The sequence below is a fragment of the Pyxicephalus adspersus genome, chromosome 8 (genome assembly GCF_032062135.1).
Source record: "Pyxicephalus adspersus chromosome 8, UCB_Pads_2.0, whole genome shotgun sequence".
In the NCBI taxonomy this organism is placed as follows: Eukaryota; Metazoa; Chordata; class Amphibia; order Anura; family Pyxicephalidae; genus Pyxicephalus; species Pyxicephalus adspersus.
The window spans coordinates 14,678,411-14,697,477 of record NC_092865.1 but is presented as its reverse complement, the minus strand read 5'-3'; the positions used below and the strand labels follow the sequence as shown (position 1 = coordinate 14,697,477).

Genomic DNA, 19,067 nt, shown 5'->3' with positions numbered 1-19,067 from the left:
ACTTCAATGTACTGGTGGGTAATGGGCCTTAAAGCAAATTGGTGAGTTGGGGGTCATTTAATATACTCAGTGGAAACTGCCTGCAACAGCACAGGTGGAGAAAAATGTATAGGTAGTCCCCAAGTTAAGGACATCCAACATACGGACGACTCCTAGGGCTTCTCTGCTCCCTGTGTGCAGGACCAAGGCTTGATGGGGGGCAGTTTCCATGACTTGCAGAAGACTTTTGGTTGAAACTCTTTATTAACCAAGATAAACCCTGCAGTTGTTTCTTTTTGTATATCAAAGCACACCTTGCTCCAGAAGTTAATGAATGGTAGGCTCCATAAGGTTTTTTTTTTGCTTTGTTTGTGATTAAGGTGATTAAGGTGATTAAGTGAGGATTTTGTACAGTAACTGACACCATGCTGCCTAATTATATGTTGAGACAAACATCTGTCGTAATTGTATTTGTATTTCCTAATTGTATTTCTTAAAATAATGTACCTGTTCCGACTTACATACGAATACAACTTAAGAACAAACCTATAGTCCCTATCTAGTATGTAACCCGGGGACTACCTGTGTATATATATATATATATATATAAATATATATATATATATATATATATAATTCTTTAGAGTGCTTTCTATGCTTTATCGTGTATTTCACATCCACTTTTGTAGATATTATAGGAAATATTTATCATTTCTAGTGATATACTGTATATATATAGTGCTAATGAAAATATGATTATATATATTTTTTATTTTCTAAACAATGCATAGAGAGATTTGTAGGCTGAATCCACTGTTACAGCGACTTTTTCATGCATTGCTGCAGAGTGTGAACCCTGCCCTATACAGTCTCTGCTATTATCTAACAAAATGAAAGATCTCTTAGCCTTGGCAGTGAAGACCAAGAAGCATCCTGTTTTGGAATAAGATATTTTATGTTATCTTGCAGCTTTTACCTCCTCTTCCTGATTTTAGAGTAGAGGAACTCGGGATATGTATTTATGTTTTTTGTTGTGCATATGTACACAGAAACTGCATCTCTAATGTGTACATATGGCTGTGTAATTTGCAAACATGTTACAGTCCCTTCCTTCAGAAGGAAAAAACAGATTTCTATAAATGAGAGAAATAATTTGTCTATGTTTACAAACCATTGGATCTTCTTTTGTTCTCAGAACACAAGACGTCTACAATAGAAAATCCAATCAGTTGCTTGTTATCTTGAAAAATTCATGATCAGCAAAGGGAATTTGAAACCATATTCTATTCGGAGGCTCCTGACAGGCAGGTAATATCATCTCTGATCAGTCAGATCACCGTGCGCCATTTCATGGTTTTTAAAGGAGGAATCCATTTGCAAGAGAAAACTACTGGGATAAAAAAAATGAAACAAAACAGGCTAAATTGGGTTATGTCGGTTTCGTTATTAACTAATGCACTGTTGTAGAAACCAAATAAAAAGTCTGGCTCCAAGTCAGTTCTTAACAGGGACCCACTGTTGGCTATGTATGCAACTACTTAGAAAGTGTTCAGATTGGAAGGGCATAGTGCTGCATTGTTTTTGATCATTTGATCAATTTATTTCTAGAAAAAAAATCAAATATATGATAGCTCCCTGGCTGCCATACTGATTGCATGTCTTTACAATTCACTGACCCCAAAAAGCATGCAAATAATGGGTTGTAGCAACCCAACAGTCCTTGTTCTGTGGTTCCTCCCAGAAAATTGGCAGCAGCTTTGCTTGCTTGCAATCCTAACCTTCCCCAACCACTGTGCAAGTATGGTGTGGCTGTGACCATAGGGCGTTTTTTTTATTTTTATAGGATTTTAGGGTTTTGCATACTTTATTTAAATTGGACCTATCAGCACACTGTGAACATTATTTAAAAGGGTGGCTAACCCTTTTCTATAATGGAAAATGGTGGTGCTTTATTTTTTGGGGAGGACTCCTTCTGGTTTTACTGCCGTGGAAGTAAAGACTGGAGGGGAAACCTGCAGACCTCTGGGATACAATTTCAACAGCAGTAATTTATTCTCCACCAGGGAATGTTTCACTGCTTTATAAATAAACCCCTAAGTGTAGGAGCACACTCATTCTACACTGTAAATTTCAAGTTTGGCCCGCGACTTGGTCTAAGTTTTTAATTTCGGCCCTCTGTCTATTTGAGTTTGACAACCCTGCCCTAGGCGGTTGAGAATTAGGGGTCAGTGCTCCACCTTTTTTTTTTGTGTTGCATTTAAAAAAAAAAAAAAACAGCATTTTTATCTACCATAAAAGGGTTATCTACCCTTTTATGTAAACTGAAATTTCTGAGTTTAGGTATGCTTTAAGTAGATGAAATGGGTACAGAAACAATGATTTTTAGTTTTCTCCAACCTCCCTATAACTAGAGCCTTCATTGGTTAGTACACAAATGGCATGTTACTCTTTTTTAATAAAAGTGTATTTATTATATTTTTTATTGGTGTGGCAAGGTGTCAGGTAGCAGCTTTTGCTACACTGCGGCCTTTACCGCTACCGTTGCTATGGATACCTAAAAATGAATCAACTCAAAAACAGTGTCTAAGGAAAAAGCAACAACAACCCCGCCCTTCCTGTATCTCCCCGCGTGCCTGCGCGCGTTCCCGTCGTCCCAGCAACGTGCGCGCGCCCCACAGCCCCTCAGCGTCTGGGCGCCTGCCGGCCGCGCGCTCCCCTCAACTGCGCTTGCGCATAAGGAGAGTCCAGGGCACGACGAGAAAAGTTACTAGAAGTTTGTGAGGCGGCAGCATGTCGGGGACAGCGAACGCGTCAGCTATGAGGAAGATGGTACAACAGCTGCGGCTGGAGGCTAGCATCAATAGGGTGAAGGTGAGGAGGCCGAGGGGCGCGCCCAGAGCCGGGTTCAGGCGGGACCCCAAACTTCCTTGTCCGCTGTATGGGGGAGGGGCGGCGGTGTTGCCCTCTGTGGGGGACATTGGTGGGGTGTGTACTGGGTGAAAGCAGTGTTATTGCCCTCAGGGGTGTGAAATATGAGAAAATATTGGCCTGGGGGCCTTTAGAATTGTAACTAATACATAATTTCAGGGTGAACTGACACCTGTGGGAGGACTATGTCCTTAAAGGGATAGTCTGGGTCCTTAAAGGGATAGTAAACCTCAAATAAGTTTTGGGTGTAGAAGGGGGAGGGGCTTAGGATGACCCTGTGCTGTACAATATGCCTGTATGTATGTGTATATATGTGTGTGTGTATATATATATATATATATATATATATATATATATATATATATATATATATAATACATCCCTGCTAATGTGATGGTGTGTTTTGGTGTGTCCACCTACCCCATGGTTTGGGGAAATATAAATGGAATATTACAGCATATTCCTAATTTAAGGGTATATCCTGCTAATGTGTTGTCATTGTGTTGCATTATTGAAATGCATTGAATAATGCACCCAAAATGAAGGTTTCCTTTCACTGTCATGTGTTCCCGCTTGTTGAGGCATTGCAGGGATGCCGGTAATGCACCTCACCTATGCGCACTTCTTATACCTCCTGCAGGGGCTTCACTCACCCCACCATGGTTGTCAGCGCAGTGCCGCGGCGATCGAGACTTAATGTGAGCGCAGAGCCTCCAAGGATAGTGATGTCACACATCCCGGGAGACTCTGGCTGCTCCTTCTGTGCATGCCCTGATCTTGGGGGCATTTTTACTGCTAAGGGAAAGAGATGCCGATCTTACTTCTGGGCAGATTAACCTCTCATTTCTGTCCAGATTTATATGTCTAAAAACAGTACATTGTCTTTCATGAAAATTAACTTTACATTGTAGGCATAACTCACCAAAATATGTCCAAGCGAGGGTCTAGTATACATCCTGAGTGTAATAAGTTTGAAACACAAAATCATGTCAAAATAATAAATTCAATTTAGTAATAAACTTTAAATATATATAAATCAATTAATTTAATAAATTTATAAATATAATTATTAATTTGTATTGTGGATTCAATATAGTTTTCTGCATTGTATCCAATAAAAATAATTTGAAATTCCCACCACGATCCCTGGCGATGGCCGCATGCACCGACGCCATTGGGAACTGCGGGGGAACCCCAGCGCAGTTTCCAGTGGACCGGTCAGAGGATGCAGCCAGAGGATAGGATCGTATGGGCAGGACACTGGAGGACACCGGTGGGACCAGGTAAGGCTTCATTATTTTTTTAGCTACCCCGAGTGTGGCTCTGGGTAACCGCTATCGGCTGTTTGTTTTTTTGTTTTTTTTACCTGCGCCACACTCGGGGTTACCGCTCAGGAGGTTAAAGATGGCAAAGAAAATTATTTTTGTCTTGATGGGTACACTGGGGGCAACTTTAATGAAAATGGGAGCAAACACTTGCTGGCTTATCAAGCAACTGAGCATTGACTTTGGAAAATATAAGTTGTCCAAAGGAACGCTGTACATACAGCGCCATTCTGCTCTATGGAAAGGGGAGAACAATGGAGCAGTACTTTGCTGCGCCCTCTCCCTCTTCACTTCCATTAAGATTGTTCGTTGTTTATTGTCCGTTGATCTGCCAGGACGGGCGTTCTGACAATGGACAGCAAGCACTGTACACACGCAGGATTCTCGCCCGATATCAGCCCTGAGCCGATTATCAGATGAGAACCATTGGACATGTGTACGTAGTTTAAAAGTGTAAGTGAAGAGATGCTCCTGATGGCTTAAAATTCTGAGGTGGGGCATCAGTCAAGGCTGTTATTTCTTTTTCGCTGCCTTTTCCTCCCTTTTCCCTTAGAGCTGTTGGTGCTGAGTAAGGCTACGTACACACATGCTTGTCCTTGCAAAACGGAACGATTGACAACCGATCAACGATTATGCACAATTTTGTGTTCAAATATAATCACCAATAAAGTACACACACTAGATACGATCGTTTGAACGATGCAGGAAGTGACATGTAAAGGAGAAAGTGTACTGCAGAACCATCCACAATCACTGAACGACCGTACACACTATAGATTGTGAAGGATCGTCGCCCAATCGGATCCACCGGGGTGGTCGTTCGTTTCCAGCGACTTTCCTCATTTGCCGGCAATGTTGTGCACTTTTTTTTGTTAAAGATCATCGGCCGATCGGTCATTAATCGTTCCTTTCCAACGACAGTTATTGCACGTGTGTACGTAGCCTAAGGCTGAGGTTGCCATTGTCAATTTACAATGAAAGTCTTTGGCTATGTACACACATCAGATGGCAGCCTGACGAACGTTCGTACTGGAGGTGAAGAGGAGAGAGCCCAGCGGGGTTCTGCTCCGTCGTTCTCCCCTCTCCATAGAGCACAATGGTTCTGTATGTACAGCACTCCTTCAGTCTTTTGCTGTTGGAAAGGATTATGAAAGATCTTTTCCAACAACAATTATTGAACGTGTGTACCCTGCCTTGGAGTTGATATTGGGGTCCTGCAGCGTTCATAACTAATAAACACATAACAAATAAAGTTATTTGTAAAGTATTGGTTAAAGGGTTTACAATTAGAATTTTATCTGATGTCTCTTTAAGTACTCAATCACACAGGTCAGTGTTCATATACATTTTACATGCACTCCAATCAGGGGGACCTGTGGTGTTTATCAGGTGCAACTCCTGAGGAAGCCACAAACACATGACGGCCAAGGTTTCCTTGCAGCTTCTGCCAGAGCCAAAGAAATAAACTGCTGCTTTCAGGAACAGAAGAACATGTGATGGGTCCAGAACTCCTAACTGAGGGAGTGAGGTCATTGCTCTCTCACCTCTGATATTTTCCATTGTCGGCTGCAACAGAGGTAGAGAATTGCTGATAATAGGAGGTGGGGGAGTTTTACAATGCTCATGTGAACTGGCCTCGAGAAGAATAAAGCTGCATACACACTTGCAGTTATTGTCGTTGGAAAGGATCTTTACCAATCTTTTCCAACGACTAAGCACTGCGCAATGCATGTACGAGTGCTTTACATACAGCGCCATTCTGCTCTATGGAGAGGCGAGGGGGGGAACGACGAAGCGGCACCCTGCTGCACACTCTCCCCCTTCCCTTGCATTAGGGTCGTCCATCATCCGTGGATCCGCCAGGACGGTCATTAGGAAAATGAAGGAAGCTGTACACACATCAGATTCTCATCCGATATCGGCCAAGAACCATTGGACATGAAAAAGTAGCCCAGTACAAATAACTTGTGAACACAAAGCTTTGTAAAATAAGTTCAGGAAATAATTATTCATTCAGCAATTTAAGCTAGAGCTAAAATTAATTTTATTATTATTATACAGGATTTATAAAGGGCCGACATATTATGCAGCCCTGTACAAAGTCCATAGTCATGTCACTAGCTGTCCCTGAAAGGAGTTTACAATATATAATGTCCTTACCTTAGTCATATGTCATTAATAATCTAAGGTCCATTTTGGGGTGAAGCCAATTAACCTAACTGCATGTTTTGGGGATGTGGGAGAAAACCGTAGTGCCCAGAGGAAACCCACGCAAACACGGGGAGAGCCTGCAAACTTCATGCAGATAGTGTCCTGGCCCAGATTCAAACCTGGGACCTAGTGCTGCAAAGGATTAAAGTGAGATTATATTTGAACACTGTAAAGATATCTAAAATTGTGTTTTAAAAACGATCCCCGTGGTGTGTGTGTGTGTGTGTCAGCACAGGGTACATTACTTTGTAAGCCTGTAAGGGGGGATAACTATAAATGTGTGCACTTGCAGACCAGAACAATCATCTAGTCTTTCCTTTTTCTTGCAGGTCTCTCAGGCAGCCGCTGACCTGAAGCAGTTCTGTATGCAGAATGCACAACACGATCCTTTACTAACTGGAATTTCCTCAAGCACAAATCCGTTCCGGCCCCCCAAAGTTTGCTCTTTCCTGTAAATTGTATTCACTCTGGTGAGTGCCCAGTTTATATTATGTATACAAGCAGTGATGTATAGGCTGAGCTGTGAAGTAGCATGTGATATTTTTGGCGTGCTTGGTTCTAAAAGAATTATTGAAAGAAATCAATAGGTTTATTTAGTAAGGCATGAAAAGATTTTTTGAAGTAGTGGAAAACATGTAGAAAAGTTAGCTGTCCACTATTGTTTGTGTAAGTTTTTTCATAGACTCCTGTCTATTTTGAAGCTGTTCTATTGAGCAGGAAGTGAGGGAAAATTACGATAATAAGAGCAGTTGATAACTATTAACCTGTTTAGTTATGAAAATCTTGTTTAGTGCCTTGGGAGCCCTCCTGTCTGCAAGTATTTGGCATTGACATTTCTCACTAGGAAAAAAATCCCAACCAGCACACATAGGGGTAATTATGACCATTGGCTGTGCCCATCTCCCAGTTTAAATGCTCTAAATGATTTCTTTCTTTCTGCAATACTCCTTGTACTGAAAATAACCAAGAGCCACACTTGGGATTACTGGCAGGGAGGTTAAGGGATTCTGTCCTATTGCCCATTAATAGGTATACCTAAAACCCCACCCAAGGATATCTCATCTCTGCTTTATACAACTGGTGAAGACATGGCTTTAATCCCTGTGTAAGCTTAATTCTTATACAAAGTTAATGACAACTAATGTGTTATAGGGTAGTGATTCGCTGCTCAGGCCCAAACCCTGTAAATTCTACATGTGTCTATGTTTCATTGACTGGGGACAGGTGAACAAATTAAGACTTGCTTTGCAGAGTCCCATGCATATGGGAGGTATGGAATGGTTTGCTAAAGAGTAACTGTATTTATTGCTTACTGCATAAATGAGTTTAACCATGGCTTGGGCATGTTTATACCATTGTGCTCCTGTATCCATGTAACAATGAATCCTGGTGTGTATCTGCTTGTGGGTGCAAAGAATGTGACCAGTTTCTCTATTAACAATCATTTTCTTGTTACCCTACATTCTAAGCCATGGAGAAAAATCACAGTGCGTTGCATGGCAAAAGGATGACTTCTAATGTTCACATTTTATTTTTTTTATATATGCTATGGTATATATGCAAATAAACTATAGAACTTTCTTTTACTTTCCTTATTACAGATTAAATTTAGCTGGATCGCATTTTGTCAGAAGGAGTGGCTTGGTTTGACCCTGTACAAGACTTTACCCCTGGGATGTGCCAAGTTTTTCCCCCCACCATGTACATTCTGTCGTCAGACCTTTTAACATCTACCTCTCCGCTTTGTGCTATTTGCCGTAATGTGCATTTCTTTCTCGTCCTTTAAAAAATATCAATTTTTATACACTGGTAACTAACCCCAATAAATTTCATTTTATTAGTGTTTGATGTGTATTTGTGTATTCATTTTTATCTATGCCAGCTTGTGTGGATGTTATTACTTATATAGTTTATTCATGATGGTTATTCTGCACTTTGTGTTTGGAAGCAATTATTTTTTTTTTTTTTTTTTGATGCATAAAACGAAATCTTTACAAACTGCAAACTAATATAATGTAAAAAAAAGCATGTTGCTGTATGTGTTTGAAGAAGGCCTTGCATCTTCCCTGCCCATATTGTGCCAAGTATGACAACCAGTTTTGCCCGTTGTTTTACCGAGGATAATCTCTTCCACGTTATGGACTGACCATGCTTTGTACTGCAGGGAGGGAGCTTTACTCTAATGTCCAGAGCCCAAATAAGGATAATGGTGAGCAACACAATACCTGGAAGTAGACTGTTTTTGTAAATACAGATTTTTATGGTACTGCTTAGGCACAATTACCATTTTTGTTACTGTATCAAAACACTACATTTTAGACTTTACACTGTATTTACAAATGCAAACTTACATTTCTGATTTAGTTATATACCAGTCTTGGCACACAAACATTGTTGGAGCTCTAATCTAAGTTTTTATCAGAAAGACATCCATTGTTCCTATTCATTCATTGAATAAACAATAATGAGGTTTTTAATATAAATAGAATTTATTTCACAAGTTCATCAATGATGTACACATGATCTGACTGCTTTCTTGTAAACGTGGCATGTGGTCCTTTGTATGAAATGTTCCTTAAGAACTCATTGCTTATAAAGCAAACTGGATCTCCACATGCTGTACAGTGAAGTAACTGGTGCCTGCAAACAATATTTTCTGATGCTTTATTTCACAGAGATAAGTAAAAACATAATTATTGATGTTAGAGCAGGGAATGGTGTGGGAAATCTGTGCTAGACCTTCCCCCTTCAAAATTTCCTTATCCCCCTTTCACACTTGCAACTCCCACGGTAAGCCAATCCCAGACTTTTATGCATGCAGAATTGCCAGCCACACTGTAGGCTGTTTACACTCTAGCAGAGGAAAAGCAACCAGAAGTGACGTGATGTCCCCGAGAACTGCAATGTCACCATACCAGTGTTTTCCCAGCCCCTTTCAGCTGGGTGCACCACTTGGCTGTTTTTGCTGAAAATGACAGATGTAATACAGAGGCTGACACCTACCTACAGATTATTAAATTAAAAAAAAAAAAATCTGGAGAACACTGCATGTAGTAGTAGTAGTTATAGTTAGTAGGGTTGAGAATGTGGTATAATGTTGCAGTTGACAGCAACTCTGAAATGAGCCTTGGGAAGGGACAAAACAGGAGTCAAAGCACTGACACTACCACTGTTTTACGATTACAGTGAATACCAGTAAACCATTTGATAATAGCTAGAGTAAATAGTAGCCTTCTATGCTCTCCTCCATTAACCTCCCTGGCGGTATGAATAAGTATTTTTTTATATGTAAAAGTGGTACATTTAAAAATACTTATTTAAATTTCCCGCCTCCCAGCTGCAGGCTTGCATTCTGCGCCCACCCCACTGACACGCCGGGGATGCAGACACCGGGCACCGCTTACTATGTAAGCTTTTTAAACTCCCTTGCTATTCCACCCCGAGTGTGGCTCAGGGTTACCGCTTTTGGTACTGAAAATTACCCCGAGCCACACTCGGGAATACTGCCAGGGAGAATAAAATGGACAGCAGACATAGCTGCTTGATCATTCATCTATCAGCCAGTACACGTCAAATTTTTGCCCAAGATGTGCATAGATCTTAACCCTTTGTCTTAGGCAAAAATATTCTGATGGGTATGCAGCCTGAGGCCATCTTTCAATTTGTCTGGATTCCATTGTTGCCAAGACATTTAACAAATAGAATTTGCACATTATGTCCATGAGGACTTCATTGTTCCAGGTAATTGGCTAGCCAAAGAAGTTGCACAGTAACTAAGTATTTCAAGAGTTTACAATGGCAGCTTGTTTTTCTTACATTGGCCACAGCCAATGCTATACATGATCAAAATTTGAAATGTTCCTAAAGTTTAAAAAAAAAAGTTCAGAAAAGCCAGGAGAATCTAATCAGACTTATTGTTTTTTGTCTAATGAAAAGGACTGGCTATTGTTTGAACCATTCATTTGATCAAATTGATGTTTAAGATGTTGAACAGATGTTTATATAAATTTATACTGTTAGGTGTATGGCTGGTATAAGTCAGGATAACATCCAGAATAATATTATTGTAAGTGGGAGATTTTTTATGCATCACTGAGGTTTAAATGAGAAGTCCTACACCATAATTTCCACAGCACCAAAATCCCAGACAGCTTGCACATTACCCGACTTGGTACTGTACAGCAACATTTGTTAAGTGGAATCTTGCAGAAGGCACTGTACTGGGGGAATACTTTGTTCTGGAGAGATACAAGATACCACCCAAGTGAATCCAGTTCATAGACAGTTTGAAATTCATTACATAACTGCACGGTATTTCTTTTACAGCCACTAGAGGGAGTAGTTGCAGCATTTCTAGTGGACAAGGTAACACAAGGAAAGTGTTCGCTCCAATCGGCACTCTATAGATGGAACTTTCTTCGGCTTGTATCCATTTCATGTCGCTGTAAAGAAAATTTAAACAATTAACTTTCTTGCACTAACCAGAAAACTAAAAACAGTAAAAGGGGGAAGCAGCAGAACAATGAGTTATTGTCCCCTAGCAGCAGCCTGTGATGTATTTTGTAAATTGCAAAGCATAGAAGAGTTCAACAGCATTGGTACATGTCATTTCTATTGTATGAAAAGCACACAATACATTACTAAATGGCTCAGATAAAACACATTGGAAGCTAATAAAATGATTGTACCTGGATTCATCTTTAAAGGAAGACTGAAAGTGGCTGCTATAAATTATAGTAAATTTTTGTTGCAAGATCTAAGTTTTATTCAAATACCACCTTACATTGCAAGAGATGTCTGGATCTGTTCCTAAAACTGAAATTATATCAGCAATGCTACAACAAAAATAATCAAAAGTTCATAAAAAATACGCACCTTGTGGACCCACTCGTACTCCCCATATTTGGAGTCGAAGGTTCCTTTCTGAAGAGATCTTAGTTTTAATGTAAATCTGGGTCCGAGCTCTTGGATACCGACTTTCTTTTCACTCTTGAACAGGTACCTTATAACAAACAACAGAATCTTATTGGAAATCTATCCAGAATACCATAAATCACACATAATTACCTGTATATAGTATATAGAGTAGAGGAATGAATTACCTGTGGTATCTGAAAAAGATGTAGTCTCGTTGGTTATGGAAAGTCGCTACCTGACGTCCAGTAAAGGCGGGGTCATGCGGGTAGAGGGAGGCAAACATTCGGCCAATGGAGTGTCCTAGACGTGTAGTGAAGTTGTTTAGGATGACCTCTGGTTTGTGTTCTGTGGGATCTTTTCCTTTTCGCTGCAAGCAATAATAAATGGAATTCAGATGATATTCCACAAACTTCATTCAAGAATAATGCAGCATAAATTTCATGGTTATAAACCTGAGCCAAAAGACTCTAAGGAATATACAGGGGCCTCAAAATTTTTACTGGCTCATATCCAGTTCCAAATTTGTTTTTATTTGTTGTACATTTGTTTTATTTACAGTAAAGTTTAGTTATTATTGTACTGTGGTATATTCTCTGAATACAAACTTCAGGAGTAAACCCAGCCTACCAGGCCATTTTAGCCTCTGGGCTCTCCAGGGGCAGATTCATACATCACCAATCACTGCTGTATGTTAACAGAGGAAATCTTACTCACTTCTCCTGCTGGGCTTTGATAGATACTATGATTTAAAGCAGAGTGAGTGAGTAGCCAAACACTTCCTATGTGCAGCAGAAATGTCTTTTCTTAAAAAACATTTGTGCATCGAATCATAGGGAGTGCCGTTACCTGGGGTATATATACTCCTGACCCTTGCACAATACATAAAAACAAAAGTCATTTAGGACCCACCTTAAGCTCCTTCCGAAGGCGAACGTTTGACATTTTGAAGTGGGCTGTTGGACCATCAGGCAAATGACTCAGGACAAGACCATCTAAAAGTTGTGAGTTAAAGAAATAGAACAGAACATCTTCACAGACATTTATCCAGGTATGGTGGGAGAGGGCTGGAGAGTGAAATATACAGTAGACAGAAAACTACACTGAATCAGTCATGAAAAGTTCTTGTTACATTTTTAAATGATTTCCAAATTTGAGGCAAGTTATGCCAAGAAAAAAAAAAAAAAGATTTCAAGGTTGAATTTAGCAGACCAAAGGGAGTATTTAAGATCATTGTTACGTACACTTTGATGATGATAATACTTCTGGCAGCTGTTGTCCACCTACACAAGGCTGCATTGGGCTACAAGACTATCGCCAAGCAGCTTGGTGAGAAGGTGACAACAGTTGGCGCAATAATTCGCAAATGAAAGAAACACAAAATACTGTCAATCTCCCTCGGTCTGGGACTCTGTGCAAGATCTCCCCTCGTGGAGTTGCAATGATCAGGAGAACGGTGACGAAGCAGCTCAGAAATACACGGGGGGAACTTGTCAATGATCTCAGTGCAACTGGGATCAGTGACCAAGAAAACAATTGGTAACACACTGCGCTGCGAAGGCCCGAAATCTTGCAGAGCCCGCAAGGTCCCCCTGCTCAAGACAGTACATGTACAGGCCCGTCTGCAGTTTGCCATTGAACATCTGAATGATCCAGAGGAGTGAAACTGGGTGAAAGTGTTGTGGTCAGATGAGACCAAAATTTAGCTCTTTGGCATCAACTCAACTTGCCGTGTTTGGAGGAGGAATGCTGCCTATGACCCCAAGAACATCATCCCTACCATCAAACATGGAGGTGGACACAATATGCTTTAGGGGTGATTTTCTGCTAAGGGGACAGGACAGCTTCACCGCATCGAAGGGACAATGAACGGGGCCATGTACCGTCTAATCTTGGATGAGCTTCTCATTTTCTCAGCCATGGCATTGAAAATGGGTCGTGGATGGGTATTCCAGCATGACAATGACCCAAAACACACGGCCAAGGCAACAAAGGAGTGGCTCAAGAAGAAGCACATGAAGGTCCTAGAGTGGCCTAGCCAGTCTCCAGACTGGTTGATAGGGGATCAAATACTTATTTTACTCATTACAATGCACATCAAGCTCTGACTTTTGAGCACTGGGTTTTTGAGGGTTCTTTTGTTGTTATTCTGTCTCTCACACCTACAATAAACCTACCATTACAATTATAGACTGGTCATTTCTTTGTCAGAGGGCAAACATACAAAATCAGCAGGAAATCAAATACTTCTCTTTACATCAAATCCCTCATTTTACATAAAACCTAAGGTGGCTCAGTCTTTAGAATAGTTTAGTTCTGCTGTAAATCTACCATTATCTTTGTCTTTGCTATGCAAAACTTTGGTACATTTCTAATGAGAGGCCAGGCTGAAGGATACTTGCAATTTTCCGATCTTCATTGATGACAATCAAGTCAGTAAATTCCCTGGCAATACACTGTGGGATAATTTTCTTCAGTGCAAGACCTCTTCTGTAATAAACATGTGAATTTGGGATGACAGATGACAGTTGTTCTGTAAACTTTACCGTTCGCTGTATGAAAAGAGAAAAAAAAAAAATAACAGGCCATTAGCAGGCTGAGAACAATTTGCTTTACTTGGGTGCTTTGGGATCACCAAAAGTAAATGTAGATGGTCCTTGGGTGATCCTTGAAAAGCCTTTATTAAATGGCGCTGACATACGCAGCGCTGTACAAAGTCCATAGTCATGTCAATAATACAGGCTAAGGTCATTTTTGGGGGGGAAGCCAAAATAACCTAACTGCATGTATTTGGGATGTGAGAGAAAATCGAGGAGGAAACACATGCAAAACACAGGGACCATGCAGATAGTGTCCTGGATGCTAACCTCTGAGCCATCCCTCCCCTCCTATAAACAACTTTCTACATTCAAATGTGGTATATTAATAATAATATTAAGGCTACAGAGCCAAGACATGACAGCAGAAAAGTGACATCACAGATAAACAAATGATTACTACTACTACTTTACTGCAGCATGGAAAAGTGAACACAGTGCTCTCAGTCTCCAATACTCAATCTTCTATAAGCAGCAATTAAAAACTCTCCCTGGCAAACATTTAGATAAGAAAGAACAAGTATATTTAACTGATCAATTTGCTTCATCTCATACCCCTCGAGGACGATCGGATGTGGTGATCAGTATCTTTGGTGTTGTTTGGCGATTAAAATATGGTGCAAATTCATCTGTGGCTTCATCAAATGCAACCTAGAGGACAATATAGGGGAAAAAAAATAAAAAAGCAATCAAGTTAGGTATTTGGTATTGGTCAGCAATGTAAGAGGCGTTTCCTCATTGACCCTCATGGTAATATACTGTGAGCTGTGGATATAATAATCATAAAAGGGGTTTCCTAAGACCTGAAAGTTATTTCAAGACTTCCTCCATGTTCAAAAGGTTGGGATAGTGGAGCTAGAAGGCTGTTATAGTGTCATTTGAGTGACCACTTTGAATTTGCTGGGACTGCTAATATCACATCGAAGATGACAACATCCAGCACAAGTCGAATGCCTTTTGGAATTTTGCAGGTAAAGAATATGCTTAAAATACCCAGGTAATATGGAAAGATTTACTGAACCTTTTGGCAACTTACAATGAAATATTTAATTAATAGACCTGCATCAGAAGACTACAATTGAAGTTATATTCCTCTATAGATTGCATGCCAGTCCCTGGGAAGTCATGTGACTTTCTGTGAGCCTAAACCGATGCAGCCTTACAGCTCTAGTACTAGCATACAGCTTCTGTGTTACAATGGCATTTACATCGCATGAAGGCACAGAAAATGTCATAATGTTAACTTACCTCTTCATCTTCAGGGTCCACGGTTGTCTCGTCATAAACACGCTGGTTTTCAATTGTTTTGGGGACAGGTTTCGGTGGTGCCTAGATACAGAAGATACATTTTAGTACTGTACACATATACATATCTGTACATTCTTATCACTTCTATGCTGGTCGGTTGGAGCAAATTGCCATATAGTAATAAATACATGGACACAGCAAGCGTGCATTTAGCACAGCACTGGTTACATTTACCATTGAAATACTGTATGTGATTACTTTGCCTGCAACAGTAACAAATATTATAAATAATAAAATAATATTTTGACAATGTGTACCTCATTGTTCCTTGTAATAGGGATTAAAGGCCCTGAATAGCACTGACAGCCCTACATAGACTCATTGTATAGATTTGCTAGTACATTTTTGATTTTCTACATATCACTTTTACTTACCTTGTCACCTAGCGCATCTCTCTCTTTCTTTCGTTTCTTCTTCATTGCAATCTTTTCCTGCAAAATTCACAAAGTGCAAAAAATTAGAATGTTTTATTATTTTTCTCCTAAGATTGTAAGTTCTTCAGGACAGTCCTTTCCTCCTCCTGTGTCACTGTCTGTATCTGTCTGTCATTTGCAACCCCTTTTTAATGTACAGTGCTGCGTAATATGTTGGCGCTATATAAATACTGTTTAATAATATTAATTACTGTAAATGAGTTCGGAAATCCTTTACAGAATCCTCATGGAAGTCGTGTACTCACCTATCCTTGTTTCTGGCACCTGTGTTTACCATAGGAGCAGCCAAACAGCTGCTAAGTCTACAGATGAGGCAGCAGCCACATACATTGATTTCTATGGCAAAGCCATGTATTATCTATCCTTATGGTGAAATGAAGGTTTTTCTACATGTATGAACAAAAATGCTACTGGCAAGAAGACTTTGCATGAGCAGCTGTTTGTCTTTCTGCAGGGTAAATGGAAGATCTAGCAGGAATAAAGTCAGGAAAGTATGTAATGCCCCCTTCACACTTTAGTAATGCTTTATTACATCCATTGCATTAAAGTAGAGGTAAACTCCCCCCCCCCCCTTAAAGTGGACCTAAACTTAACTTTTTTTCACTTTACATAAAAGGGTAGACAACCTATATATATTTAAATTAAAAATGTAATCAATTTTTAAGTGTCTGGAACGCTGCTGTTATCAAGACAGAATGCCTAAGAGCGCAGAGCTGCCGGGATACATGTCACGCATCCCCGGAGGCTCTTGGTTGCTCCTGCGCATGCCTGATCTCTTGCATGCGCAGAAGGGACATTTTTCAACTAAGGTGAAAGAGATGCCAATCTCACGCACGCTCAGTGATTGGGTGACGTGGCAAGAAGACTGAAAGAGGAAAATGAAAATGACGGGGCCTGAAGCTTCCTCTGCACCAAGACGAAGATTTCCAGAATAGTGCAGGAACGCTTTGAAGGAAGGTCCAGCGCCATCGAGGGATCTGCAGGATTGAAGTAAGTGTGATTTTTTTTTTTACTTTAGTTCCGCTTTGACTTACTTGGCAGCGCTGACATCTACAGCCTACCCCTAATGGGTATTTGATTTTCAGACCATTTCATTGGCCGGGCTGTGATAACAGATGTCCTGCACATGTGCACAGGAGGTCATTCATTCCGGCCCCTGGTGCTCCCTCTGCGCTGGGCTGAAGACGGATACCAGACGGGGATACGCAGGACCCGATGGAAGAAACCTCCTGACTGATCGACTGCTTTGCCGGATAGAAGGTAAGTAGGATTTTATTGTTTTGGGTTTACTCCTGCTTTAAGGGAGTTTATGTTGCTTTAAAATGAAAAAGAGATAAGATATTGTACAGCAGCCATGCTGTTGGGTATTTCTGCATGGGCAAAGCTTGGGCACACTTTTAACCCCCTTACCCAATAGAGAGAGTAACCCCCTGCAGTGCTGCCCCCTGCTGGTTCCTCACCTTCCTCTTCTCCTGCTTCAGCTTCAGGAACATGAAGTGTCGGCGCTGCTTGTTTTTGATTTCAGACAGGCTGAATGATGGCGGGAAGGCGGCCGTGGTCTCCTCCGGTTCTGTGGGCTGAGCGCTGCTCTCCCCTCCTTCATCCTGCTCCGGTACTTTCATCTTCTTCTTGCTCTTCTTCTTTTTCTCTTCCCCACCAGCCATGTGCTAAAGCAGCAGATTCCTGCACCGTGACCCGGAAGTGTTGCAAAGGAGCCGGAAGTGTACGGGAGTAGAGCGCGTGTGAACAGGGAGAAACAACCAAGTTTCCGCTTCCGGCTTGTGCTGTCGCTATAGAGACAGTGAGGATGATTTTAAAGTGGTTGAGAGGAATGTTTTGTGGCCAGGATAAAACACAACATTGTATATATCAGTCTCATTTTATATTATGTAACGCTCTAGTATCTGCCTGTGCCCCATATTTACTCTTAGAGCTCATTCACCCTCTGTTCTGGTGCATTAACACATGCATGTTCATCTGTATTACATTAAAAAAGCAGCTCAACCAAAAAAAAAATAAAAGCTTAAAATGTATCAGAATAGGCAAAAAAAAAAGAGAAAACAGATATTGTTGGGATTTTATCCCCACAATGAGTAGTAATGCACCTGCAATGCATGCCCACTGCAACGCATGTGTAGCATGTCTGGTAAGCACAGCGGAAGGCCTGGAAACCACTGGCTGGGCTGACAGAAAATCACCATTAGCACAATAATAACACAATAACAGAGAGGCCAAAACAACCACAACTGGATGGCGGAGGAGGTCAGGAACAGTGCTGGAGTATAAAAAAGGAAAAAGTTTTTTTTTAAATTTAGGAATATATTTTTTTTTAAAAGGGGGTGTGGAAAATAACAAAAAATAAAGATTTTAAGGTTGAGTTTAAGCCTATTAAATAAAACAAATAAAAAGCATGAATTGAAAAGAAAAACCCTGCAGGTAAAAGTACACTCACCTGTTCTCCAGGTCCATGGTGCTCGGGAGGTCACTCTCCTGCCAAAGAGATCCTCGGGAATGGTCAGCAAATTAATATTAATAATAAACAGTATTTATATAGCGCTAACATATTACACAGCGCTGTACATTAAATAGGGGTTACAAATGACAGATGCAGACAGTGACACAGAAGGAGAAGACCCTGCCCCGAAGAGCTTACACTCTAAGAGGTGGGGGAAGTAACACACAATATGAGGGGAGATATGTAGTGGTGGGAAGTAGTGAAGAAGATGAGTAGATGAGTTTGAAAAATTGGGTTTTGAGTGTTTTTTTTAAATGAAAGAAAGTAGGAGCAAGCTGAATGGGACGAGGAAGACCATTCCAGAGAGTCGGGCTCTAGAAAAGTCTTGGAGCCATGCGTGTGATGAGGTTATGAGTGAGGATGTCAGTAGTAGGTCCTTGGAGAAGTGAAGACCTACCAATGTCTCATTAGCTCCAGTCACTTCTGTGTCATACTCGATATATATATATGTTTAGCATTTTTATTGTAACTGGATCATTTAAATTTAAAAAAAATTTGGAGTTTAAAATTAAAAAAAAAAAAATTTAGGCCTCTTTCCGGATTGAGTGTTGAGCGGGACCTCTTTGTTTCCGTGTGAAAAGGTTTTGTCCCTGATTCATCAATGAAATCCGCGCTCGCTGGATGCGTGTACGTTTGCGCTTCCAGCAAGCCGGTTTCCCGCGGTCCGGAGTCGAGTGCGCTCGTACACTCGCCCCTCACTGCCAGCCGGATTCCTGCCTTTATAATAATGAGCAATAGGGGTCGCGAATCTGCCAATTAAGGCGATTAGATTTCAGCTGCGCGATTAAGGCGGATCTGTTAAGCTCAATGGTGAGATCGTAGCAATTAATTAGCGCGCACCTGCTCTCTGTTGAAC

At 40.7% G+C, this 19,067-nt stretch overlaps 2 protein-coding genes across 2 annotated transcripts; one reads left to right on the top strand and one right to left on the bottom strand.

Moving 5' to 3' along the window:
* Positions 1-2,683: 2,683 nt before the first annotated feature.
* GNG5 (G protein subunit gamma 5) lies at positions 2,684-8,286 on the top strand. Its single transcript, XM_072419568.1, has 3 exons — positions 2,684-2,850; positions 6,773-6,913; positions 8,045-8,286. Exons 1-2 carry the CDS (start codon positions 2,770-2,772, stop codon positions 6,896-6,898), a joined length of 207 nt encoding a protein of 68 aa, XP_072275669.1. The 5' UTR covers positions 2,684-2,769; the 3' UTR covers positions 6,899-6,913; positions 8,045-8,286.
* A 627-nt stretch (positions 8,287-8,913) lies between these two features.
* RPF1 (ribosome production factor 1 homolog) lies at positions 8,914-19,001 on the bottom strand. Its single transcript, XM_072419565.1, has 10 exons — positions 18,149-19,001; positions 17,157-17,486; positions 15,637-15,693; positions 15,203-15,283; positions 14,510-14,605; positions 13,756-13,909; positions 12,270-12,352; positions 11,546-11,727; positions 11,319-11,445; positions 8,914-10,885 (listed from the first exon to the last, which is right to left on the bottom strand). The coding sequence occupies exons 2-10, from the start codon at positions 17,358-17,360 to the stop codon at positions 10,844-10,846; spliced, it is 1,026 nt and encodes a 341-aa protein (XP_072275666.1). The 5' UTR covers positions 17,361-17,486; positions 18,149-19,001; the 3' UTR covers positions 8,914-10,843.
* Positions 19,002-19,067: the final 66 nt, after the last annotated feature.